This window comes from Tamandua tetradactyla, chromosome 7 (assembly GCF_023851605.1).
Source record: "Tamandua tetradactyla isolate mTamTet1 chromosome 7, mTamTet1.pri, whole genome shotgun sequence".
NCBI lineage: Eukaryota > Metazoa > Chordata > Mammalia > Pilosa > Myrmecophagidae > Tamandua > Tamandua tetradactyla.
This window is the reverse complement of record NC_135333.1, coordinates 143,379,848-143,400,954: the sequence shown is the minus strand read 5'-3', so window position 1 is coordinate 143,400,954 and position 21,107 is coordinate 143,379,848. Positions and strand designations below refer to the sequence as shown.

The window sequence follows — 21,107 nt, the reverse complement described above, 5'->3', positions numbered from 1 at the left end:
TGATAAATCAGTCAAAATTCAATACACCAGAAATGCACTGACTTTCAACAATGGGGATTTATTAGTTTACGAGCTTACAGTTCTGAGGCTGTGAAAATGTCCAAATCATCATTAAGACAATCCAATCATCCAGGATTCTGTCACATGGCAAAGCACATGGCAGTGTCTTCTGGTCCTTCTCTCCTGGGTTTTGTTGATTTCAGCTTTGACTACCCCATCTTTGGCTTTCTTTCTGAGCTTCTGTGTCTTTTTCTTTCTTCTGTCTTTGATTTTTATACTTTTATAAAGGACTCCATTAAGAGAATTAAAATCCACCTGGGGCAAGCCTCAACTAAAAAGTTCCCACCCACAATAGAGGAATACCCATAATAGAGGTATATCCACAGGAATGGATTAGCTTTCAGAACATGAATTTCTGAGGTCCATTCAGCTTCAAACTTCCACAAAGGCCTAAGTGGACTTGTTGCCTTTTAATTTCTCAGAATCTGTTTGCTCATCTTTTCTTCCTATGATTTTTTTTTTTTTGCACAAGGCTCAATGTTTAATCTCTTAAGAGCTTCACACACCTTATGATTATCACAGAGGAAAGGACGTGTATAAACACCACATATCTCTCTCTCATCATTTTCAAATCCAGTATCAATGTGTTTTTTTGCCTACTTCTGTTTAAGAAAAAATTTAAAAAATCGAAAAACCCCAAAACCTGTACTGCAGGTCAATGCCATAAACTGCAAATAAATATGCAGTGAGGAGCAAGCCATAGAGAGATAGGCTCTGGTGGGAGGTGGGGGGTGGGAGAGGGTAAAACAAGATGCCCCCACAATAGGGGAGTCTGTCCTCCTCTTCAAGTCCCAAGGCAAGCCTTTCATCTCCTCAGCACCACCACAGGCTGAGCAGAGGAGCATATTAGAAGGGTGGACTAGTGGATGGAGAGTTCAAGTCCCTAAATTGTTTCTTTTTCTCAGAGCAAGAGTGGTGAAGAAGTTACAGAGGATTGGTTAGTCAAGGCTGTGCCCAAATCCTTTACTTTCAGATTGGGAGAAAGGCTTGGCAAACAATGCCCCATTCTCTGCAGCACGACTAGATCATCCCCCCCAAAATGTGTGGCTAAATAGATGGGAACCAGCAATCATTGGCTTACTGTTCCTGGGTTCCCTTCACCAGCAGTTATAGAAATTCCATTTTTTTAGTCAAGAGTGGAAAGGAATATGATACAGCAAATGCATAGTACTTCAATACAGCACCAAATAAATTAGATAACATAGTTGGGGATCCGAGGAAGTTGGGGGCTGGAGAGTCCCTGCCTCCTTGCTCTATGGACAAGGAATTATAAAAGGGATGGGAAAGGAAGCAGGGATGTAAAAAGAGTCTTTTGAATCTAAAGGACAACTTTAGATTCAGCCATAAAATGGGAAGGGATCTATTCCCCATCCCTTACTCTTGCCAATAGTAAAACTTCCCTAGACCAAGAAACCCTTGGATGGACAGGGAAACTGGGGAAGATGGCAGAGGCATGGGGAGGTGGGCTAGGAAGCCATGTTCTTGAGCCTCACCTCATGCTCCTCTCCCCTTCAAGTTGCCCTTCAACATCCTAAATCTTTCAGTCAGTTCTGAGGACATCAGAGTATGAATCTGGTCCTTTAGTGTCTGGGTCCCAGAGGTCAGGTCCGTGGTACAGGACCTAGGATTGCTTGTTGCTGCATCGGAGGGAACTCAGGTGGGTTCCTGCATCCCCCGCACCCAAGTACCCTGCTTTCCCCTTTTTTACAGCTTCTGGTCGGCAGTCTTCTTTGACAGACTGATTTGTGAATCAAGCTTCTTAAAGAAGTCAGAGCAGAGAAGTCATGGATGGGTATAGGGATTTCCTGGCCAGGTGTAGGGAAGACTTCACCATTGCCACATCCTGAACCTGTCTCTTGCTTGCTTCTTCCTCTAAGCTGAGTGTGGCCCAACTTCATTCTTATGTAACTATATGTCTTCCTCTCCATCTTTCTCTTCCTCAGAATCCAAAGCATTGAACAGGTCTCTGGGCTCTCTCTGTCAGAATGGGGAGGTAGAGGGTTTTTCTTCAGGATGAGAGTATAAAGGTGGTTTGCACCTTTAATCTGTTCCATTGTTACCCAGTATTTGAATACTAGTCCAGCCAGTGTGTCTCCAGGCTCCAGTTGATGACTGTCTTTCCCTCACTGGGGAGCAGGCAGATTGCACAAGACTACCATAAGAACTAGCCTGGCTCCCCTGACAGCTCCGCCCCCACCCCCCCTCCCCCCTCCCCCCAGGAAGGACCTGTTTAGGGGGAGAAGCCATCTCCTTATCCTGCTGACAGCTGAGTTTGTGACTGAGAAGATCTGGCTAATTCCAAGGGATTCTTTTCCTCTTCTCTCCTCAATTTTCCATACCCCAACTCCTCGCCATCAGTTTCCCTTTACTCCCAACCCCTTTCCGCCCCTCACTCTGCCCACTTCCCCACCCTCTCTTCTTCTCCTTCAGGCCCTTTTCCCACAATCTTAATTCTTGAATATTCAGACTCCTGCATTTCCCTTTGGCAACCCACAGATCTTCAACATTTACTCAACAACTCAACATTTATTCAACAACTACATGACATTTGAACACTAGGTGCCCCCTGTCACCCCTTTTTCTCAGTTTGTCCTCTCAACTGGGTAGCCTGGCCTTAGGACACCTCCTCACTCAGGATTCGCCCCATCAAGGGGTTGACCTGTTAGGGTCAGGAGCAAATCAATCCCATTCCAAGTGAGCTATCACCACTGCTGAAGGACTTGAGGGTGGCGTGGGCACTTGTGATCCACTTCCAGAGACTCTAAGACCCCGACTGGGATCAGATCATTCACATTCTCAAATTCGGGCTCAAGCATCAGCTCCACATCTAGGTTCTTGGACCTCCAAAGGCTTTAAATTTACCAATATGCAAAGGACTGGTTCTAGCCCTTTGAGAAAAGACTTCATTTACCAAAAGGTCCCGCGCACCCATGGATGTTCAGGGAACCATACAGTGCAGTGCCCTTCCTGTGAGGGCATCGCACAGTGCATGTAGAGAAGCGCATCCCCGGAAGTCCCTGTGACATTTTCTAGTTCACTTTTTTTTTTTTTTACCTCTGCCATTCCTATTATTTACCTCTGCCATTTCTATTATTTTAGTAGTCTTTCAGGCAGGAGCTAAGAAACGGTAATAACAGGCACAGTTACTGATCTTTACTTAAACTTCACATTTCAGATATTTTTATTGATATAAATTATTCACATAGTGATGTTAATCTTTGATGCTATTGTTGCATTACAGACCTTCCATCTAGGATTAATTTCCTTTTTCCTGAAGGCAATGACTACTGTCAATGCTACTTGACTGTATTTTCTTCTGAATTTTTTTTGTCTTTTTTTTCTTAAAAAAAAATGTATTTGCACTTGGAGCACCTAGGAGAAAAAACAAAAAATCGTGGAATTGCAACCCATAACAAATTTTAAAATCTGCTCTATAACTACTTGCTAAAACGTACTTGAAAATTTATTGCTTTTCTGTGTATATATATTTCACGCTAAAAAAAGGTTAAACAAAGTATCTGTAGTATACACACTTTGATTTTAGCTGCTATACTGTCTTAACACTTTGATGATTTCTTTACTAAATTCTGACTTCCATTGTTGCGCCTGAGAGGTCTGCAAAATTGCTGTCAGTTGAACTATTTTTTGCTTATACTCTCTTTGTGTTTTTCAGTTTCACTATGATGTATCCAAATGTGATTTTCTTTTTATTTATCTGCTGAATATACTATATGCTTCCTCCATATGTGGAGTCTTTTCTTTGACAACAAAGTTGTGCTTGAACATTGCCTCTCTTCCATTCTTTTCCTCTGGAATTCTGATTCAGTTCTCCATGCCTCTTCATGTTTGTTTTGCATTTTCTGTTTCCTTTATCTTTCTTCATTGTGGTCCATGCCTTTTCATTATTTTCCAGTTAATTAATTCTTACTTATTAAGCTGAAGTCTTAAATTTCAGTTGATGTACATTTTTCATTTTTAGAAGTTTTGTAGTGTTACTTTGATTTGTGTACCTGCATCATCATTCTCTCCTCTTCCTTGATTATGTTTAAAATTCCATATACTTTTAAAATCTTTTTTTGCCCTCATGTTGTGCATCCAGTAATTCTAGTTACCAGTAAGGAGTTCTAAATCTGTAGTTTATCATTTATATTTTGTGAGACTGTTGAAGCACTAGATTCTGTCAGTCTCTATTATCAAAGAGGTACAATATCATCTTGGGGTACATTATTTCTCTGGAGAGATTTCTCTGACTAGTAGGACAAAGTAATTATTTGAAAGCTAGAGGAAATTTGATACAAATTTCTGAAGGAAATGATGATGAAGAGGATGATGACAATGACATTATTATTATTTTAAAATTTTTCACCCAACAGAGGCTTTCTCAACTGTTTTCTCTGTAGTTAGCGTGATCTTTCTCTTTCTCTCTCTCTCTGTTTTAACTCTGCCCCTCCTTTCATCAAGGATGTAAACATTCAGATGTCTTATATTTATGCAGGTGTTTAATACTTTCAATTTGTGAGGATTACAGCCTAATTTTCCATTCCCATGTGAAGTTCCAGGTATCTGTGTTTTCCTCAGTGCATTCCCATTTTCTGTATTTACTTGTATCTCTGGTTTGTGCTTATTTGTATGCGTGTGTATGTATTAGAAAGGAGATTAGTTTTTTTCCCCTTACATTCTTGGAAGTTTAGCAATGAATTTCAAAGTATCTTTGTTGCAGTTTGTTCAACATTAAGGTATTCTGCTTCAAAACATCAAATTATAAAAATATGTATTCTGTTTAAAAATGTATTTATTAGATTCATGTATACTGCACTAATTTATTTTTAGTGGGTATTTATATTTCGTTTGTTTGCTATTACAAATAAAGTTACAAGAAGTGAAATTATGGTGATATTGGTTATGCTTATCTTCCACCATAATTGATATTTCCAAATGACTTTCCAAAATGTTTTCATTAATTTACAGTCTACCAGCAATATATAGGACTTTTAATTGTTTCATATACCTGCCAGACTTGGTGTCTTCATCCTTTTTTTTAACATTAATGAATGGTGTAAAACTTGATATCTTGTTTAGTTTTAATTCACATTTCTCTGAACATAAGTAAACTTTTCCAATCTTTTTTGACCATTTAGAATTTTTCTTTTAAGAATGAACTGTTCTTTTACTTTGTCCTTTTGACAATTGTGTTATTGTTTGGTTGGTAATTCTTTAAAGTTATAAGAACTGCAGATAACTTTTACTAGTATTTGGCTTTATTTTTCTGTTTTTTTTCCTGGCATAAATTAATGCACAGAAAGTTTTAATTTTATTAATGTACAATATATCAACTTTTTCTTTATAATTGGTGCTTTTATTTGCTTAAGAAATTCTTCCATTACTGACAATTATGAATATATCCTCCCATATTTCCCTACAAAGGTTTGAAGTTTTCCTTTCTCACATTGTCTTTAATCCACAGGAAAATTAATTTTTGCCTATGGTTTAGTGATGGAGTCCTGTATTATTTATTTACATATGGGTGATCTATTCCACAACCATATATTTGTTTATAATTTGTTGCCTATAGTAGCAATTGTATCAGGATGGTGATGATGACAATGACAGGATTATTATTATCTTAATTAATATTTTCACCTCAGAACAGGCTTTCTCAACTGTTTTCGCTGTAGTCAGGATGATTCTCTCTCTCTCTCTCTCTCTCTCTCTCTCTCTCTCTCTCTTTCTCTCTCTCTCTTTTACTCTGTCCATCTTTTCACCAAGGATATTAGGTGAAGGCATTAGGAAGGTATAAATGTTTATGTGTGTTCCAACTGTGTTTTGTTTTGTTTTGTTTTGGTTTGGTTTTGCATGGGCGGGCACCAGGAATCGAACCCAGGTCTCCGGCATGGCAGGCGAGAACTCTGCCTGCTGAGCCACGGTGGCCCACTCCCATCTATTTTTGAGTTCTCTGCTTTACTGTTTTTTTCTGCACCAAAGTCACCCTATGTAAGATATTCACATTCTTCAAAAAGATATTGTCAATCCTCTCGTTTTGCTTTTCAAAAACATCTAAAAATTAGCTTGCAAGTTAATTATTGCAATTTCTTATTGGGATGTAGGAAAAATTCCTTTCAGTTCATGTCTGGGGTATTGGTATTGAGTCTTCCTATCCATAAACATGCTCTAGCATTTTCCATTTATTTGACTTTTCTTCAGCATATTGGAAGAAAATATTATAATTTTCTCCATAGATTCTTATAACCATCTCATTATGCCAATTTATAGTATGATTATAACTTGTTGCATTGCATTAAAATATATAACACTTAAAATTTTGTAATATTCAAGTTGATTTTGGATATTGATCATATAACCAACTACTTTGCTGCATTCTTTCATTAATTGTACTGGTATGTCTATGGATTCTGAGTTCTCACCTGCCATGTCGGAGACCTGGGTTCGATTCCTGGTGCCCGCCCATGCGAAAACAAACCAAAACAAAACAAAACACAGTTGGAACACACATAAACATTTATACCTTCCTAATACCTTCACCTAATATCCTTGGTGAAAAGATGGACAGAGTGAAAGAGAGAGAGAGAGAGAGAGAGAGAGAGAGAGAGAGAGAGAGAGAGAATCATCCTGACTACAGCGAAAACAGTTGAGAAAACAGTATAATGGGAATTCTGCTTCTTCCATCTGTACTTTTAGAGGATGTGTCCAAAATTAACCATTATATGCAGTAATTGCTGTAGGTTCTTGGTACACACCCATTATCAGCATATGAGATTTCTTTAGCCTAAATTTTTATGCTGTCTTTTTATTAAAATAAAAAAAAAACAGTAATTTTTAATTTTATCAAACTTTTTCTGTATCTTTCACATTTATTTTTTCTAATGATGAAATTTCTTGATGCTAAATCTTGCTTTCCTGGGATTAGGCTGACTTGTTGAAGATGTGTATTTTTGACCTTTTAAAGGAGCTGGTTTGCTAACATCTTTTTGTTTTTACTCTATCTTCATAATGCAGTTCGCCTATATGACTTTTTTACTGTTTTGACTATAAAATTCTAAATATCTGAAATTTCTATGTGTGCATTAGGGTGGAGGTAGGATGAGTTTTATTTTAATAAATATATTCATTTATTAAAAACAAGAAGAAGAAAAAAACATTTAATGTCCAGGGTTTATTTGATGAGTTATATTTTTAAATGTTTTCCTTTTTTTCTGTTTTCAAGTTCTTTGGCTTTTAAAGTTCACTAGTATTCACTTACGATGTTTTCATTCTGCTGTAACTCAAGTGTTTTTTTTTAAATTATCATTTCATAGACTGTCCTCAAGCAGCTTACATATAATCTAATGAAAAAGGCATCCTTGATGGTAGAACCTTTGGTATATAATTATCTGAAGAGATGTTTTGTCCACCAAGTCTATGTTAGTGGATGAGCTTTATTGTCATCTCCAGTTATTTGGATATTTTTCCCCAATTTGTTCTTTCTTTGATAAGTAGCCCTTTAAGGGTTCCAGCTTGAATTGGAGTTATTTCAATTGCTTGATACCTTCAACATTTTGTTTTCTGAGAGTCTATTAAAGGAACCCAGAAGACACTGGAAACAACTGATACTTGCTACCCTGATTTTCACTGCCAGCTTCTATGATTGTGCCTACCCCAACCCTCATTCCTTGTTATTTTGGGAGCTCAACTGTATATTTTTATAAGCATGATCAAGCATTTCTAGATTAACTTGTATTGAAAATTTTCTGCTATCATTTCAACCACCATATTGCTGAAAAGTAGAGAACATATTTGCATTTAGGGGAGATTTACATTTTGAATGCAAATAAAGAAATTGGACTAAATCAGTGATATGTAATAATATGTTTTTTAAGCAAAATAAACTTCGTTTTAAAACACCAATGTATAAAATACCTATTATAATCAAAGTAGCTTTTCTGGCTTCCTCCAGGAAACATCCTTCCCACAGGAGTACTTGAGGCATCTCTATAGGAACAGAGGGTTTGGTAGAATAGAAAAATGAAAACCATGGAACCAAAATATTCCAAAATCTTTTACTATAGTAAGCATTCTCTAACTGCAACAAAGACTAATGGCCCATGAGTCATGTCACCAGCATTTCACTTTTGCATATATCACTTCTGGTTTTTTTGTTTTTGAATAATGGGCATGTTACTACTGAGCACTTTTTTTCATCTCTAAAATGAATTTGGAATTTCCATCTTAGCTCCTGTATTTCCATTGAGGCTTACATAGAATACTATGATTGAAAATCTTTAGAAAATGAAAAAATACAAAAAGCAAGATTTTATTAGTTTATCTGCAATGTTTTTTTGAAAAAAAAGCACTTCACAATGACATCATGGGCATCTTCTGGAACATAAGTGAGAATGAAAGAGCCTAAGCAGTGTGAGACTTCCTAAGTCCAATGTTAACTTTGGGAATTTCTTAGCCATAATTATTTTAACGACTAAAGTAAAACATGTTTAATAATGTATACAGGTGCTTTTAGATATTAACATTTTATTTCATGAAATTCCTTGATTTTTAAACAATTATAAAATAAATTGAAACTCCTCAGATAGGTCCTAATGGGAGGCAATGGTACTAAATAATTGAACTCTGTATGCAAAGAAATCTCCCCCTAAATTCTTAACTCCTAGAACACACTTCATTTTCTGTCCTTATCTTTTTCAACATCAAGTAACTATATATAGGGTACCTGCCTTCTTGCTATATGCTGTAGTTAAAACGCTGAATCCAAAGAGTCATGCATAGGGAGTTAAAAAAGTATGAAGTGTATCTCTTTAAAAATACAAATATCATACTAATTAGAAGACATAAAAAGTAAATTTTAAAAGCCCTATGTCAAGTAGATTTTTGAAAGCATTGAGTTTGTGTTGTTATCTTTCAGAAAATTAGGATAGCGCTGAATATATTCATTCAAATCTAACATGAAATGGGACCCAAAAGCTGCATTTGAATACTAGGTGAGGTATATATTTTGAATTTTAACAAAAGCAGTGGAAATCTGATTTAGGACAAAATACTGAAATCCCATTTCTCTTGCTATGATTTTATCACTCCCTTCTTGAGAAATATTTACATCTTCCCAATTTAAATCAACATCATATTGTTCCAGTGTCATGTTTAAACTTTAAGATAACTTTTGTTTATTTATATATTATTTCCAAGTTGGAATTACTTCTTTAATGAACTAGAATATTTAACAAAAAAGTGAATTTGATCAGTACCAAGAAGCAATATGCACCAATTCTGAGGGGAAGTGCTCAGCTGTTGATTAGCAACTGAAGAAAGCAAAAACTTAAAAATTACCCTAAAAACAAAATGAAAGACCTAAAGAATTGGGGTGAAAGAAAAAATGAACTGTAATGGGAAAAAATTACCTTTAGAAGGGCAAACTCACATGCTTTGTTGTGGATGATTTGTATTCGGAAAACAAGAGCATTAACTTGAATGATGGTAAAACACCTTGATTTCTATTGAAATTGAACTTTCACAATAAGCTGCTAGTGATGGGCCTGGATTTTATCTTTTACCTTAGTATTTTATTTATTTTCCACCTTATGGAAAAGTGGAGATTGTAAATAGTTTATTTCACTGTCTGTTACAGAGGGCTACATTGGCAGGACTGGAATGAGAAAAGCTGATCAGAGTCCCTTATCTATTCTGATAAAATACCCAATCAGAAAAAAATGACTAAGGTTCAACAGTGATTCAGTGTTTATTCTACCATGTCAATGTCTGAAAAAATAAGTACAATTTTAAAGATGAACAGAGTCCAAACACAATCATTTTTTTAAATTGGTTTATTATTAGTGTTTACCAATGGGCAGATGCAGTTTATTTACACGAGCAGCCACAGAGCAAAGGGAATACACAGTTAGTTTTACTATCTGTATAGGGTGGACTACTGATGCAAAAATAAGAATCTCCAGAACAAAAGACAGTGGTGAGCCCCACTACCCTCCCCAATGATCCCAGCATGCGATAATGCCAGGCAGTGGCCCCTGGGCATGCGGTGGTGGGAACTAACATATGGAAGAAAAAGCCACAAATCACAGAACTTGTAAAGATTCCCCTTCCCCCCCCATATACACACACATACACTCAGATACATAATAGGATTACAGGTGATCAATACACTTGAGGTGGGAAGGATAGGAATTCTGCTGTTAAGAGGGAAACTTAGTAGGGAAAGGGAGAGTTCCTAACCATATGCAGGGGGCATATTCTCCCCCTAAATAAAGGAGTTTGTTCCCTCAGGGCAACCGTTGGACAAAGCCCACCTCATACCCATCCAGGGCAGAGGACTATGCCCAACTGATGAGGGGCCAAAAAGGGGGAGGGGTGGTGGAGAGCAATACGAACAAAACATTACTCAAAGCTACTTCCCAAGTTATCCTCCTCTAATCAGGAGTAGAAAAAGCCAGCGAAGAAATAGTAATGTTGGGATCTAACCTCCCTCTCTGAAGGAAAAGTGGACCAGAACTCTTAACTCGGGCCTGCTTCCAAGACCTCATTTGGAAGGAAGCCAGAGTCTCACTAAAACTTTCTTTTCACTTTGCATTTCCTTAGAAGGAGCCACCTACAAAAAGTCCAGGGCAATGAAAACCTAGACCACAAAATTATTTTAGCCCCTGCCAAGGTTTGACTTTTTAAAAATGATCACAATTCTTGAAGACCAATCAGTGACTAGGTCTGCTAACAGCACAACCCTAGAGGGAGAATGTAATGACAGACACAGTCCTGAGGCCCTATCTCTATGATTTCTCTAACCCTGGGTATGTAACCCAAATCAGTCCAAATAGTTCCTTCAGGGAGGGTGGGGAATACATGCAAAGCAAGGTCTCAAGAAAGTAGATCAATAATAACTCCATCCCTGTATGCATCAGCCTTTACTTCTCTTCCATTTAGGTCTTAAGAGAGGCAATTCCCAAGTGTGGAAGTGGGAAGGTATTACTCCTCATAAGTAGGTCATAGTACAAGGGCTTATCAGCAAGGCAAAACTACCAAGAAATGCTTAGGCATCAGACACTGCCCTTCAACTGCAAAAATTGCCACTCTCTTCCCATTGCAATCCCAACAGGGAGCCATAAGCAAGATTCTTCTGAGTTCTCAAGAAGAACATAAAAATCATAAAAGAGGCCAAGGAAAGGGAAACTGGGCAGGCTTTCATCAAGAGAGATGAAGTGAAACTGGTCAGTATGAAAGTAGGGGTAGCAAGCAGCACCTGGGGACTTGGGTTGCACCAGATAAGCAGTGGAGCAGAGGACAGGAGGAATGTGGGGCCAAGCCAGAAGGGTGAGACTGAGCCCTCTACTCGGGCACAGAATGAGGTAAGAAAACACTTCAAATAAAGCAGCACCGTTCCCGCTACATTGCCGCTAACCTTGAGGCTCCCATCCTTCTACACTTCACTAACCCTTGGGGGAGTAGAGTGAACTTTTTATATGCAGCTCTCACCTCCAATGCTCCCCTATCCCATCCCTGAAGCAAGGGAATCCTGGAGGCCGTTCCCTTACTTTCAACAAAGGATAGCCTCTGTGTTCAAGAAGGTCCACAGAGATTGGATAGAAAGGACTATTCCTGTGAGGGACGAGAATGTGATGACAGTCTGGACACTCATTAAATCAGATTTAACTCTGTGATTGCCCAATCCAAGGGACAAGAGTATTCAATATGATTCTGCCCATAACGAGATGAAAAGACCTAGTCCTGCTGCTTGGCACCTAGCACTTAACCCATTTCACATTATTGAGAGCAGCTGTAAGAGACCTCTGGGCTCAGCCTTCAAATCACAATCTCCCACACAACCATGATGCTCTCCTTCAAAGTTAAGTTCAGCCTTTGGGGTGGGAGTCAGCTAGTAACCTAGCACGGTGACTAAGTCAAACTTATGGACTGGCTAGGTAACTAGTAACTCAGAGTAGGAAAATGACTGCCCCACCAAACTTTTGTGCAAGGTACAATACATCCATACATGAATCTTGCAATCTGAGATATTGTGCATAGTTGCAGAGGCCCCTGTTACCTCCTCAGGGGATCATAACTGAATCCTCAGCCTGTCTGAACAAGCCAGGTGCCAGGCCTATGCCACCAGGTGGGGGTCAGGAGAGAGGGGTTCTGCTCAGCCAAAGGTTAGCTCTTGTCCTTAAGTCAGTCGCTGTAGTTGTGGTAAGTGCTGGACATTTGGAGAACAGCAGCTTTAGCCTTTTCTTCTTATTGGAGCCAAGGCAACAGAACTGTCCCTTCAAGATTCAGTTGGAACTTCCATTTCCTGGTTTTCCCACATTGAATTGTTAATATCCAGATCTCATACCTGACTTTCATTTGTCTTGGAGAAGCCCAAATCAGAGGGACAGAGATAACAGGAGCAGTCTCACTGGAGTCCACTGATTAGGGCCTGACTATGCATACTGTCCAAACTGTCATTTATCTGGGAAGCCCTTGACATCAGGTGGGCCTAAAGACTGAGGAACCAAAAGGATTTTATATGCTGGCCACACAGCTGCTCATCTGTGCACTGGGGCCAGCAAAGGGACCTTGTGCACATCCTGGTCTGCTTTAGGGATCAGCCCTCCGGCTCTGCAGCTTCTCCTCCCCAGGGTTTCAGAACTGACCCCATGTAATACACTTAAAAAGGATCCAAATTGTTAAACTCTTCATTTTGCGTTTTTTAAAGGCTAGGATCTTCAAGGGAAATTGGGATTTTCGTCTCATTTTTTTTTTCTACTTAGCTTATTTCTCTAAGCAACAGGACCAGTATAACTTATTGTCCTGATCACTCTCAAGCTCTCATGTTGCAGCTACTGGAATTCCGGTGGTGAGCGCTGCAGCTGCTGATCAGGCCCATTCCCAGGTTCTCCAGGAAGGGAGCAAAGCGGGAGGCGGCAAGCTCCTTTATCTTCCACGGGCTGAATGCCAAAATCCTTTACGCTACCAGTCTCTGCGAACTCCAGGTAGAAGTAGCCACACTTGACAGCCCGATGTACCTCAAAGCAGAATCCCAAACAAGAATCCTCTATCAGGTCTACGTATATCTCCTGAGCGATGGCCTCTAGCTTGTTAGTATCCAGATTAGCCAACGATATTTCCTCCATTTTAATCTGTAAACGACTACGGAGAGGACACTTGTTTTACTCACAGCAGCACTGGCGGCAACACCTCAGGCTCCGCGGGCCGCGCCTAGGCCCAGAGGCTTCACAAGGCCGTATCCGCCGGAGGCAGCAGCGGTGGCGTCCGCGGTGGCGTCCGCGACGGCGGCGACAGAGACAGCAACAGCGGTGACCGCCCCGGCACCACAAGTCCTTCAGTTGGTGTCGGCCTCTCGCAGAGTCAGGACCTCTGGGCTCTAGCTGCGCTCGTATTCACTGCCAAACGGAGACAAAACCTCACCCAAACACCCGGGCCTCTTCCGCTCCCAGGTACTGGCCTTGTCCCGCCTCCTCACTTCCTCCCTTACTGCGCCTGCGCACTAGCCCGGCACAGATCAGCGCTGGTAATCTTTGCACGCTGCGCGGTTGGAAGTGTTTGAGATTATGAAAGCAGTGGGAAGGAGAAGGAGTACAATGTATCTAAATTTCATTATCTCGGGTTATAAAAAAAAGACTGAGGGGATGTCATTTTCTTTTATTTCATTTTTAGATTTAAATATTCGTTAATGAACTCCGCACACATGCTTAATTGCTTTACCATGATAAAGGAAAAAATTACATGCACTATTATGGTATGATCTGAAATACAATTTTAGGAAAAGTTCTCTTCCAGATACCTTTGAAAATTTTGATTTGCCATATAATTGACTTTAATCATTTATACTACTGTCACAGTTGTAATTTAAGTCCACTAGAGGGTGCAAGGAAACAAATTACAATATAGTTTTCATTTTTGAATGAAAAAAACTAGGCACTAAGGGAATATATATGCATTGATTAAGGGAAAATAAAACATTTATCTTACTACTAGATGATTAAATCAGTGCAACTGTAAATAGATGGTCATATACATTTCTAAAAAAGTTCAAAGAGAAAATTACGTGTATATTCTGTCTTGAAGAGGGAAAAAGCTGGAATATTTAAATATACTAGCAGACAAAGGAAGCTTTTCTTGAAATTGTGCAGCATGAATTGTGAGAAGCAGAGACAATCTGCCTGGGTTTAAATTCTAATGTTTAAATCCTTAAAGGTTTTGAGTTTTCTCATCTGAATAAAGCTAGTTCCTTCAATTAATAATAATTAAGACAATTTAAAAACCTCTTGTGACAGTGTCTTCTTTAAAAAAGCATCCAATAAATGTCAGGCGTTTTAATCATACTAGTTATGAACTTGAATATTCCATGATGTAATCAATGTAGTCTTTCCCTTGATTTATGTATTTCATGTTTTTTGCCTACTCCACTCAGAGTAAAGAAAAAAAAAATCTGAGAAATAGAGCAGCGTCTTGTATCTCTATAATTTATTTAAAAAACATAGCTGGAACTAAGGAAAAAAAAAAAAAAGCAACTCAAGTGTATTTGTCCGAGCCTATATTTCCCTTTCCAAAGCAGTCATAAATAGTTTTAGAATTTATTCTTAATATCCTACTCTCTATTTTCATAAGTAGAGGCTTGAGTACCAGTTAAAGTTTTTGGTTAATTATTTAGTTAATTATAAGTTTATGGTTGATTATCCAGTATTTCATGTTCATCCTAATTGTCTGATTGTATATTGTATCATCTTAAAAACCACAAAGTGGCAGATGTGAAAGATTTTGAATGCTTCAACCATTTAATACTCTTACACTAAAAGATTTATTTTTTAATAGGGCAGATTTGTTTTTTTCCATTGCAGCTTCTGTGTAACTTATTCTCCATTCAAAAGTAGACATTCTATTTTGATACAATTATAAGTTAGATTTTCCACATAGCCATGTGGAAAGCCATATAAAATAATGATTAAAGTGCACAAACCCTTTAATCAGTTTGCCTTCTACTGAATATCAATGACAGTATAGCCTATCTTCTTAATTTCTGTGAGTTCCAGATTGATTCCTTTTTGTAAAATGTCAGTAGCAGTTTCTGTTGCATAGGTTTGTTGTGAGTTTTTAAAATGACAATATATATGAAAGTCTTCACACAATGCCTGACAAATTGAAATCCTCAGTATATAATATTGTAATGTATACGTATTACTAACGATATGTCTAGTTAGATGAAAAATACAGATATAAATGCAATTATTTACATTCATTTCTTTCTCTCATGCCTTCTTCAAAACTTTTGTTTCTCTCTCATATCTCTCAAAACTTAATGTGCATATGGCTTACTTAGCAATCCTGTGAAAATGGAGATATTATTTCAGTAGGTCTGAGGGAGGGCCTGTAATTTTTCCTTTCTAATGAACTCTGATGCTGCTGGTTCTTAAATCACACTTTGAGCAGCAACGAGTTAAAAGGGTTTGATAGTGTGCCACTGCTGTTCATAGTGATTGGCTCCCATATAATTCTTTCTAACTAAATTGTCATGAGAATGTTTAGATACTCGACTATGACAGAAGAGAATGAAAGATGTTCTGCCCCTTGTTTCCTGCTTGTAATACTGGAGTTGGAATTCAAATCTTTAATTTATTTAATAAAGAAGGGTTTTTAATAAAATTTACTAAAATATGTACACAGGCAGATCTTCAGATTAGTTAAAATTTAAATAATCAGGTTTATGGCTAGGTTTAAATTTCCTGTCAGTTTCTTCTTTTTTTAAATTACATTTACAATTAGGAATGCTATCATTACTTTGGAAATTTGTGCTGATGCACATTGTCACCCTGTCACTGCACGTCCACTTGTATAATTTAATTAGATAAACTTACTTATTCAAATGTCTTGGCACCGTTTATAATAAATTAATGACATGATGAAAAAAAGGAAGTTAGAATGGAATCTAGTTCTTTTGCAATTAATTGGATTGGGATATTACATAGACCTTTGGCATGAAAATAAAGTAAATAAATAGAAACTTTGCTTTAACTAATTCAATTTCTCTATAGCAAAACAAGAACATGGATTGGTTCTCTTTACATAAATGAGCTTCATAAAATGTGTACAGCATTTAAGTTTGAATATTTAATCTGAAATTAAAATAAATAAAAAGGTATATATTATGGAATTTTAATTGACTCATTAGTTTTCTCTGAATCAAAAAGAATACATTTAGGGAAATACATTTAGGGAAGATGAAGATGGGCATGAATCCTGGTAGGTATGTGAAGAAGCCAAGAGATAAGTGAGGTCCAGATTAGAGAATGACACTTTCCCAGTGTCCAAATAGATGGAATCTCAAGGTGTCAACTTACAGAAGATGTACCATAAATCTGTGTATCGATACCTCAGTCACTGTACATATTATTTTCCTTGGGAACTGAAGTTGATAACTGGATTACTCGCTAAATTGTTCGGGTCTCTTTATAGTAACTTAGATAATACATATTTATGAATACTAGAATAGGTGTAATATATATGCTGGGAAAACAGTTTCTTATAAAGAGAATATCTGAAATTCTTATTAAAATTTTTCTTTAAAGACAGAAAATAGATATTTTTAAGAGTTGCATTTTTTGCATGTCCATCAAATAGATGAGTAAATCAGCAGAGTGCATTGGGTTTGACCTGGGAGTCAAAAGATCTTGAACTGTTGTCCTAGTTTTGCCACAAATTTACCAGGTAACATTGGGCAAAAAAGTTGAATTCATTTTTGTAAAAATCAGATAGCTGAACTCATTTTTTCTAAATGTTTCTTTCAGAACCAAAATTGTATGAATCGAGGAATCTAGGGTAGGAGAATCCATCAAGTTAAGGGTCAAGTAAATTCTGATGTATTGGCCCACAAGCTCAAATGTTGGTTCTAAAGTGGAGCTACTGAGGGTGTCCATATCACAATAAGCTGCTCTGCTTCCTACGGTATCTTGAAGCACCCCTACATGTTAGGGTCAAGAACATTATTCAACCACTGAATGCTAGCGATATGTTATACTTAGCTTACTTACATGCGAGGATGTTGCTTGTAGAAAGTCATTTTTAGTCAAAAAAATTAATTTGTCTTGAGATTTTGACTCCTCTGAGTCTATGTTCACTTATAAAATATTCATGCAAAGTTTGCTTGTTTTTTTTTCCTTACCCAGGTTTTTTAAGATAACTGAATAGAAAATCAGAGATGGAGAGGACATTTTGCCAGATTATCTTTTCCTTATAAATAATATTTTTATCACAATGTATATATACATATGTATATGTCAGAAATAAACTTTGTAGTCTTGTGCCTTCCTTGTAAATAATTTGCTAAATGAAATATTGGCATGTCATAACTATTGGGTTACTGTATGTTGAGTGATGCTATTGGGCTACCACAATATTTAAAATGACCAAGATTGGTAATGAGTTGCCATCAAGAAATGCAAACTGTTTCTGGGACTGTCCTATTTATAACTAATGAGCTATGACATGGCAATATTTGCATGTCCTCTCAGGCATGGCCATTTTGAAGTTTCGCATTCATCCTCTGTTGAAATCCATTTTTCAGGAGATTTAAGCATTGATCATCATGGCTTGCGTGAAATTCAGAGATGCCACAATTTGCTATTAGATGATGATATCATGCTAAAGTTGCAATGTCTAATATAAATTTCCTATTTGACTCTTCCCTACTAAACTGTGAAATAAAGGTGATTTAAAGAATTTCGGTATTTATCACAACTCTGACTTATTATCTACTACAGGCAAAGACACAGTAATCCTGAACTATAACAATCAATTAAGTATAAAAGTAAGGTAAATTAATAATTTTAATATTTAGCATAAAAATTCTTTTAAAATGTTGATCCTTTGATGCATTGTTTGTTCAGAACCATTTTGATTTATGGACGGGCTTCAAAGGATCCCTAGAATTATCTCCATATATTTATATATGTTTAGAAAATATTTTAGAAGCATTTATGACGCTGCCTCTAAAGGTTATAAGCTAGTTCTCAAATAAAAATAAAATAATTATTGTTAGCCCATCCCTCCCCATGTGGGAGGGTCTACATTTAGTGCAGAGAAGATTATCCTTTTACCTCATATGTAGATTCACAGGGAGGTCCAGAAAAACATAAATGTAAACACTGAAAAATAATTTTGGTTGACCATGTAGCTGCAACAACAATTGACAGACTTTTTTGACAACCTTTTATTTTGGAATATTTTTAAATTTACAAGACATTTACAAAAATAATATGAATCCTGTGCAGAGAACTCCAACACACATCCCTTCCCATCAGATACCTAGATCCACCAATTGTAACATTTTGCCACATTTGCTATATCATTCTATCGGTCTTTCTATTTTTCCATCTATCTATGCATTTTCGGAATACTTAAGTGCGGATTATTATCATGTAAATGTAGTTGTAACAAACCAAAGGCAGATCAAAATTGAAAGTAAACTTAAAACAGTTCCCATAACTACAGTTTGAATGTTTATTGTAATTTATTTGCTTGCTTAATTGCAGCTTCCAATATGCCCAAGTACAATAACCAAGTCAGGGCACCCAGTGCATTTTAAGGTGGAGGAAAGAGTCTTTAATTCTGTTGGCTAAGAGCACGGGACTATCAGCAAACTCAGGAGCAAATCAGAGGTGGCTTTAGTGGAGGATCTAAAAAAACTGACACAGAGAGCTGCTAATCTGACCACATGGTGTCAACGTGACCAGCAGCAAATATTGCAACAGAAGCATTGCAGCCAGTAGTCAGAGACCTGATGTTGATTTGTTTCAACCTGACACTCACCGAGACAGAGTGTCTATACTGGATTTTTTTAAGTGCCAGTTTGGCGGGCACTAAGTCAATCCATATTGTTTCTTCACACAAATATCTGGTGCTTACTCACTACAAAGACATTTTTTTCATTTATTTACATTCTATTTGCGGTCAACATGTTTACAAATGTTGGGTATTTATTCTCAAGTTTTTCATATTCTGATTATATCAACACGTTCAAAGTTTTGGGGATTCAAGGTCACTAATATCATTTCATTACACAACAGCTGTATACATCAAGCCCCTTGAACACTTACCACTGCCATGTACATTTCCGAAGGCTAAGGAAATTCACTATGTAAACACCTTAAATGTAGTTATCAAGCTCAAGAAATTTAACATTAATATAAAACTGACATTCTATATACCAATTTTTCACATGCCCCAATAATGTCCCTTTGAGCTTTTTCTCCTCCCTTGCTGGATTCCATCCAGTATCATGTAATTTCATTGTCACTGTCTCTTCAGTTGCTCTTTCTTTTTATTATTTTCTCTAAAATCGTGGAAACCTATATACAACCTAAATTTTCCCATCTGAACCACTCCCAGACATACCATTCAGAGTAATTAGAAAAAAAAAATAGTGACTAAATGCAAAAATTTAAAAATGTTTTTGCAGTAGAAAAAAAAGAGTAATCATCAGACTTATAAAAACTTTAATTTTAAAGGAATTTTAAAATGTAGGATAATTGCAAGAATATTACAAAGAACTTGTATGTACAATTCACATAGATTTACTATTTAACATTTTACCGTATTTCCTTTCTCTCTCTCTCCCCTTGAAGTTTCTTTATCACAAATTAATCTGAACGTTGTTTTTCCTCATCTATTTTTGTACTGCTGGAGACTCATGTTTCTTTAACCCTAAATATTTCTGAGTGTGGCATTCTCTTATAGCACTATCAGATTTAAGAATTTGACTAATGGAGGAATTGACTCCATTATGAAAAAAATGTTCCTCCATAATGGAGGAATATTAGCTACTATATACTCCATACTCAAACGTTGTCAGTGTTCCTAACGATGTCTTTTATACCATTTTTATTGTGAATCCAATCTGGTGTAATACAGTGCATTTAAATGTTGTGTTTATTCAGTCGCCTTTAATCTGGAACAGTTCCATACCAGAGAATTTTGATAATGAAGCAATCGTGTACACAAGTTGAAAGTCATTCCATTTCAATCTAATATGCACAGGATCCAGTGAAAGGATTAAGATTTCAGCCTGGATGAGGTGGGTCACACCTTAAAGAAGTATCCTCCCCAAAAGTCCGACTTACCCTGGATTCACACCCACAGGAATGACTTAATTAAGAACTTGACTTGGGGGCTACCACAATATTTAAAATAACCAAGATTGGTAATGAGTTTCCATCAAGAAATGCAAACTGTTTCTGGGACTGTCCTGTTTAGTCAATCATGCCTATAGTTTGCTAATATGGGTTAGAATAAAATCAGCCTTGAGGGGCATCTGAATACATGACTCACTGGCACTTTGTATCTATCCAGTCTCTCTGAAGAAAAAGGATGAAACTAAAATAATACCATTTTCTGAAAAAAGAAACTAAGGTCAGAGATGTTAAGTAAATTTTCCAGATACTTAATGACAGAGATAGCCCTGAATTTCAGGGCTTTTGACTCATAATTTTCTTTCTGGTACACAATGCTTTTTCCAATACCTACATTTTTTTCTCTATTGCAGAATCTTCACTTATGACTACTTTTCTGCAGTGCCTTTCTTAAAAGAATTTTAGAATTAACATTCTTAGGTTATACTTCAAAATCTTACTGCCAATGTAGAATGTGCCAGCTGAAAACCTAAAATATAGCTTTATTTAGCCTGCTTTGCTTATCTACAAGGTGCTGAAACTCATAAAATGATGTTCTACCCAGTGGCACATTTTATGTTTTATTACACTAGAGCCTCAAAGGGAGCATTTTTTCAGGTGAACAATCCATGCATTTCACTAAAGTTCATAAACTTAATTTGGAAATATATTTTAGGGTGTTTTATGAATCAACTCTTCAGACAGTTCTTACTGACTAAAAGAAGCATCACTATTGTTTTATTTTTTTGTTGAGATATATTATATATCCACATACCATATAATTATTCAAAGCATACAATGAGTGGTTCATAGTGTCATCATATACCTGTGCATTCATTATCACAATCGATTTTTGAACACTTTATTCCAAAA

General features: G+C 36.9%; 1 protein-coding gene, 1 long non-coding RNA gene and 1 pseudogene across 2 annotated transcripts; all 3 read right to left on the bottom strand.

The window, feature by feature from the left end:
- Window positions 1-1,554: 1,554 nt before the first annotated feature.
- LOC143690697 (lysM and putative peptidoglycan-binding domain-containing protein 1 pseudogene) lies at window positions 1,555-2,114 on the bottom strand (annotated as a pseudogene).
- A 1,158-nt stretch (window positions 2,115-3,272) lies between these two features.
- On the bottom strand, window positions 3,273-15,498 carry LOC143642718 (uncharacterized). Its single transcript, XR_013155821.1, has 3 exons — window positions 15,388-15,498; window positions 7,975-8,046; window positions 3,273-3,432 (listed from the first exon to the last, which is right to left on the bottom strand). It is a non-coding gene; the product is annotated as an uncharacterized LOC143642718 (long non-coding RNA).
- On the bottom strand, window positions 9,873-13,544 carry ATXN7L3B (ataxin 7 like 3B). Its single transcript, XM_077111450.1, has one exon. It carries the CDS (start codon window positions 13,182-13,184, stop codon window positions 12,891-12,893), a length of 294 nt encoding a protein of 97 aa, XP_076967565.1. The 5' UTR covers window positions 13,185-13,544; the 3' UTR covers window positions 9,873-12,890.
- Window positions 15,499-21,107: the final 5,609 nt, after the last annotated feature.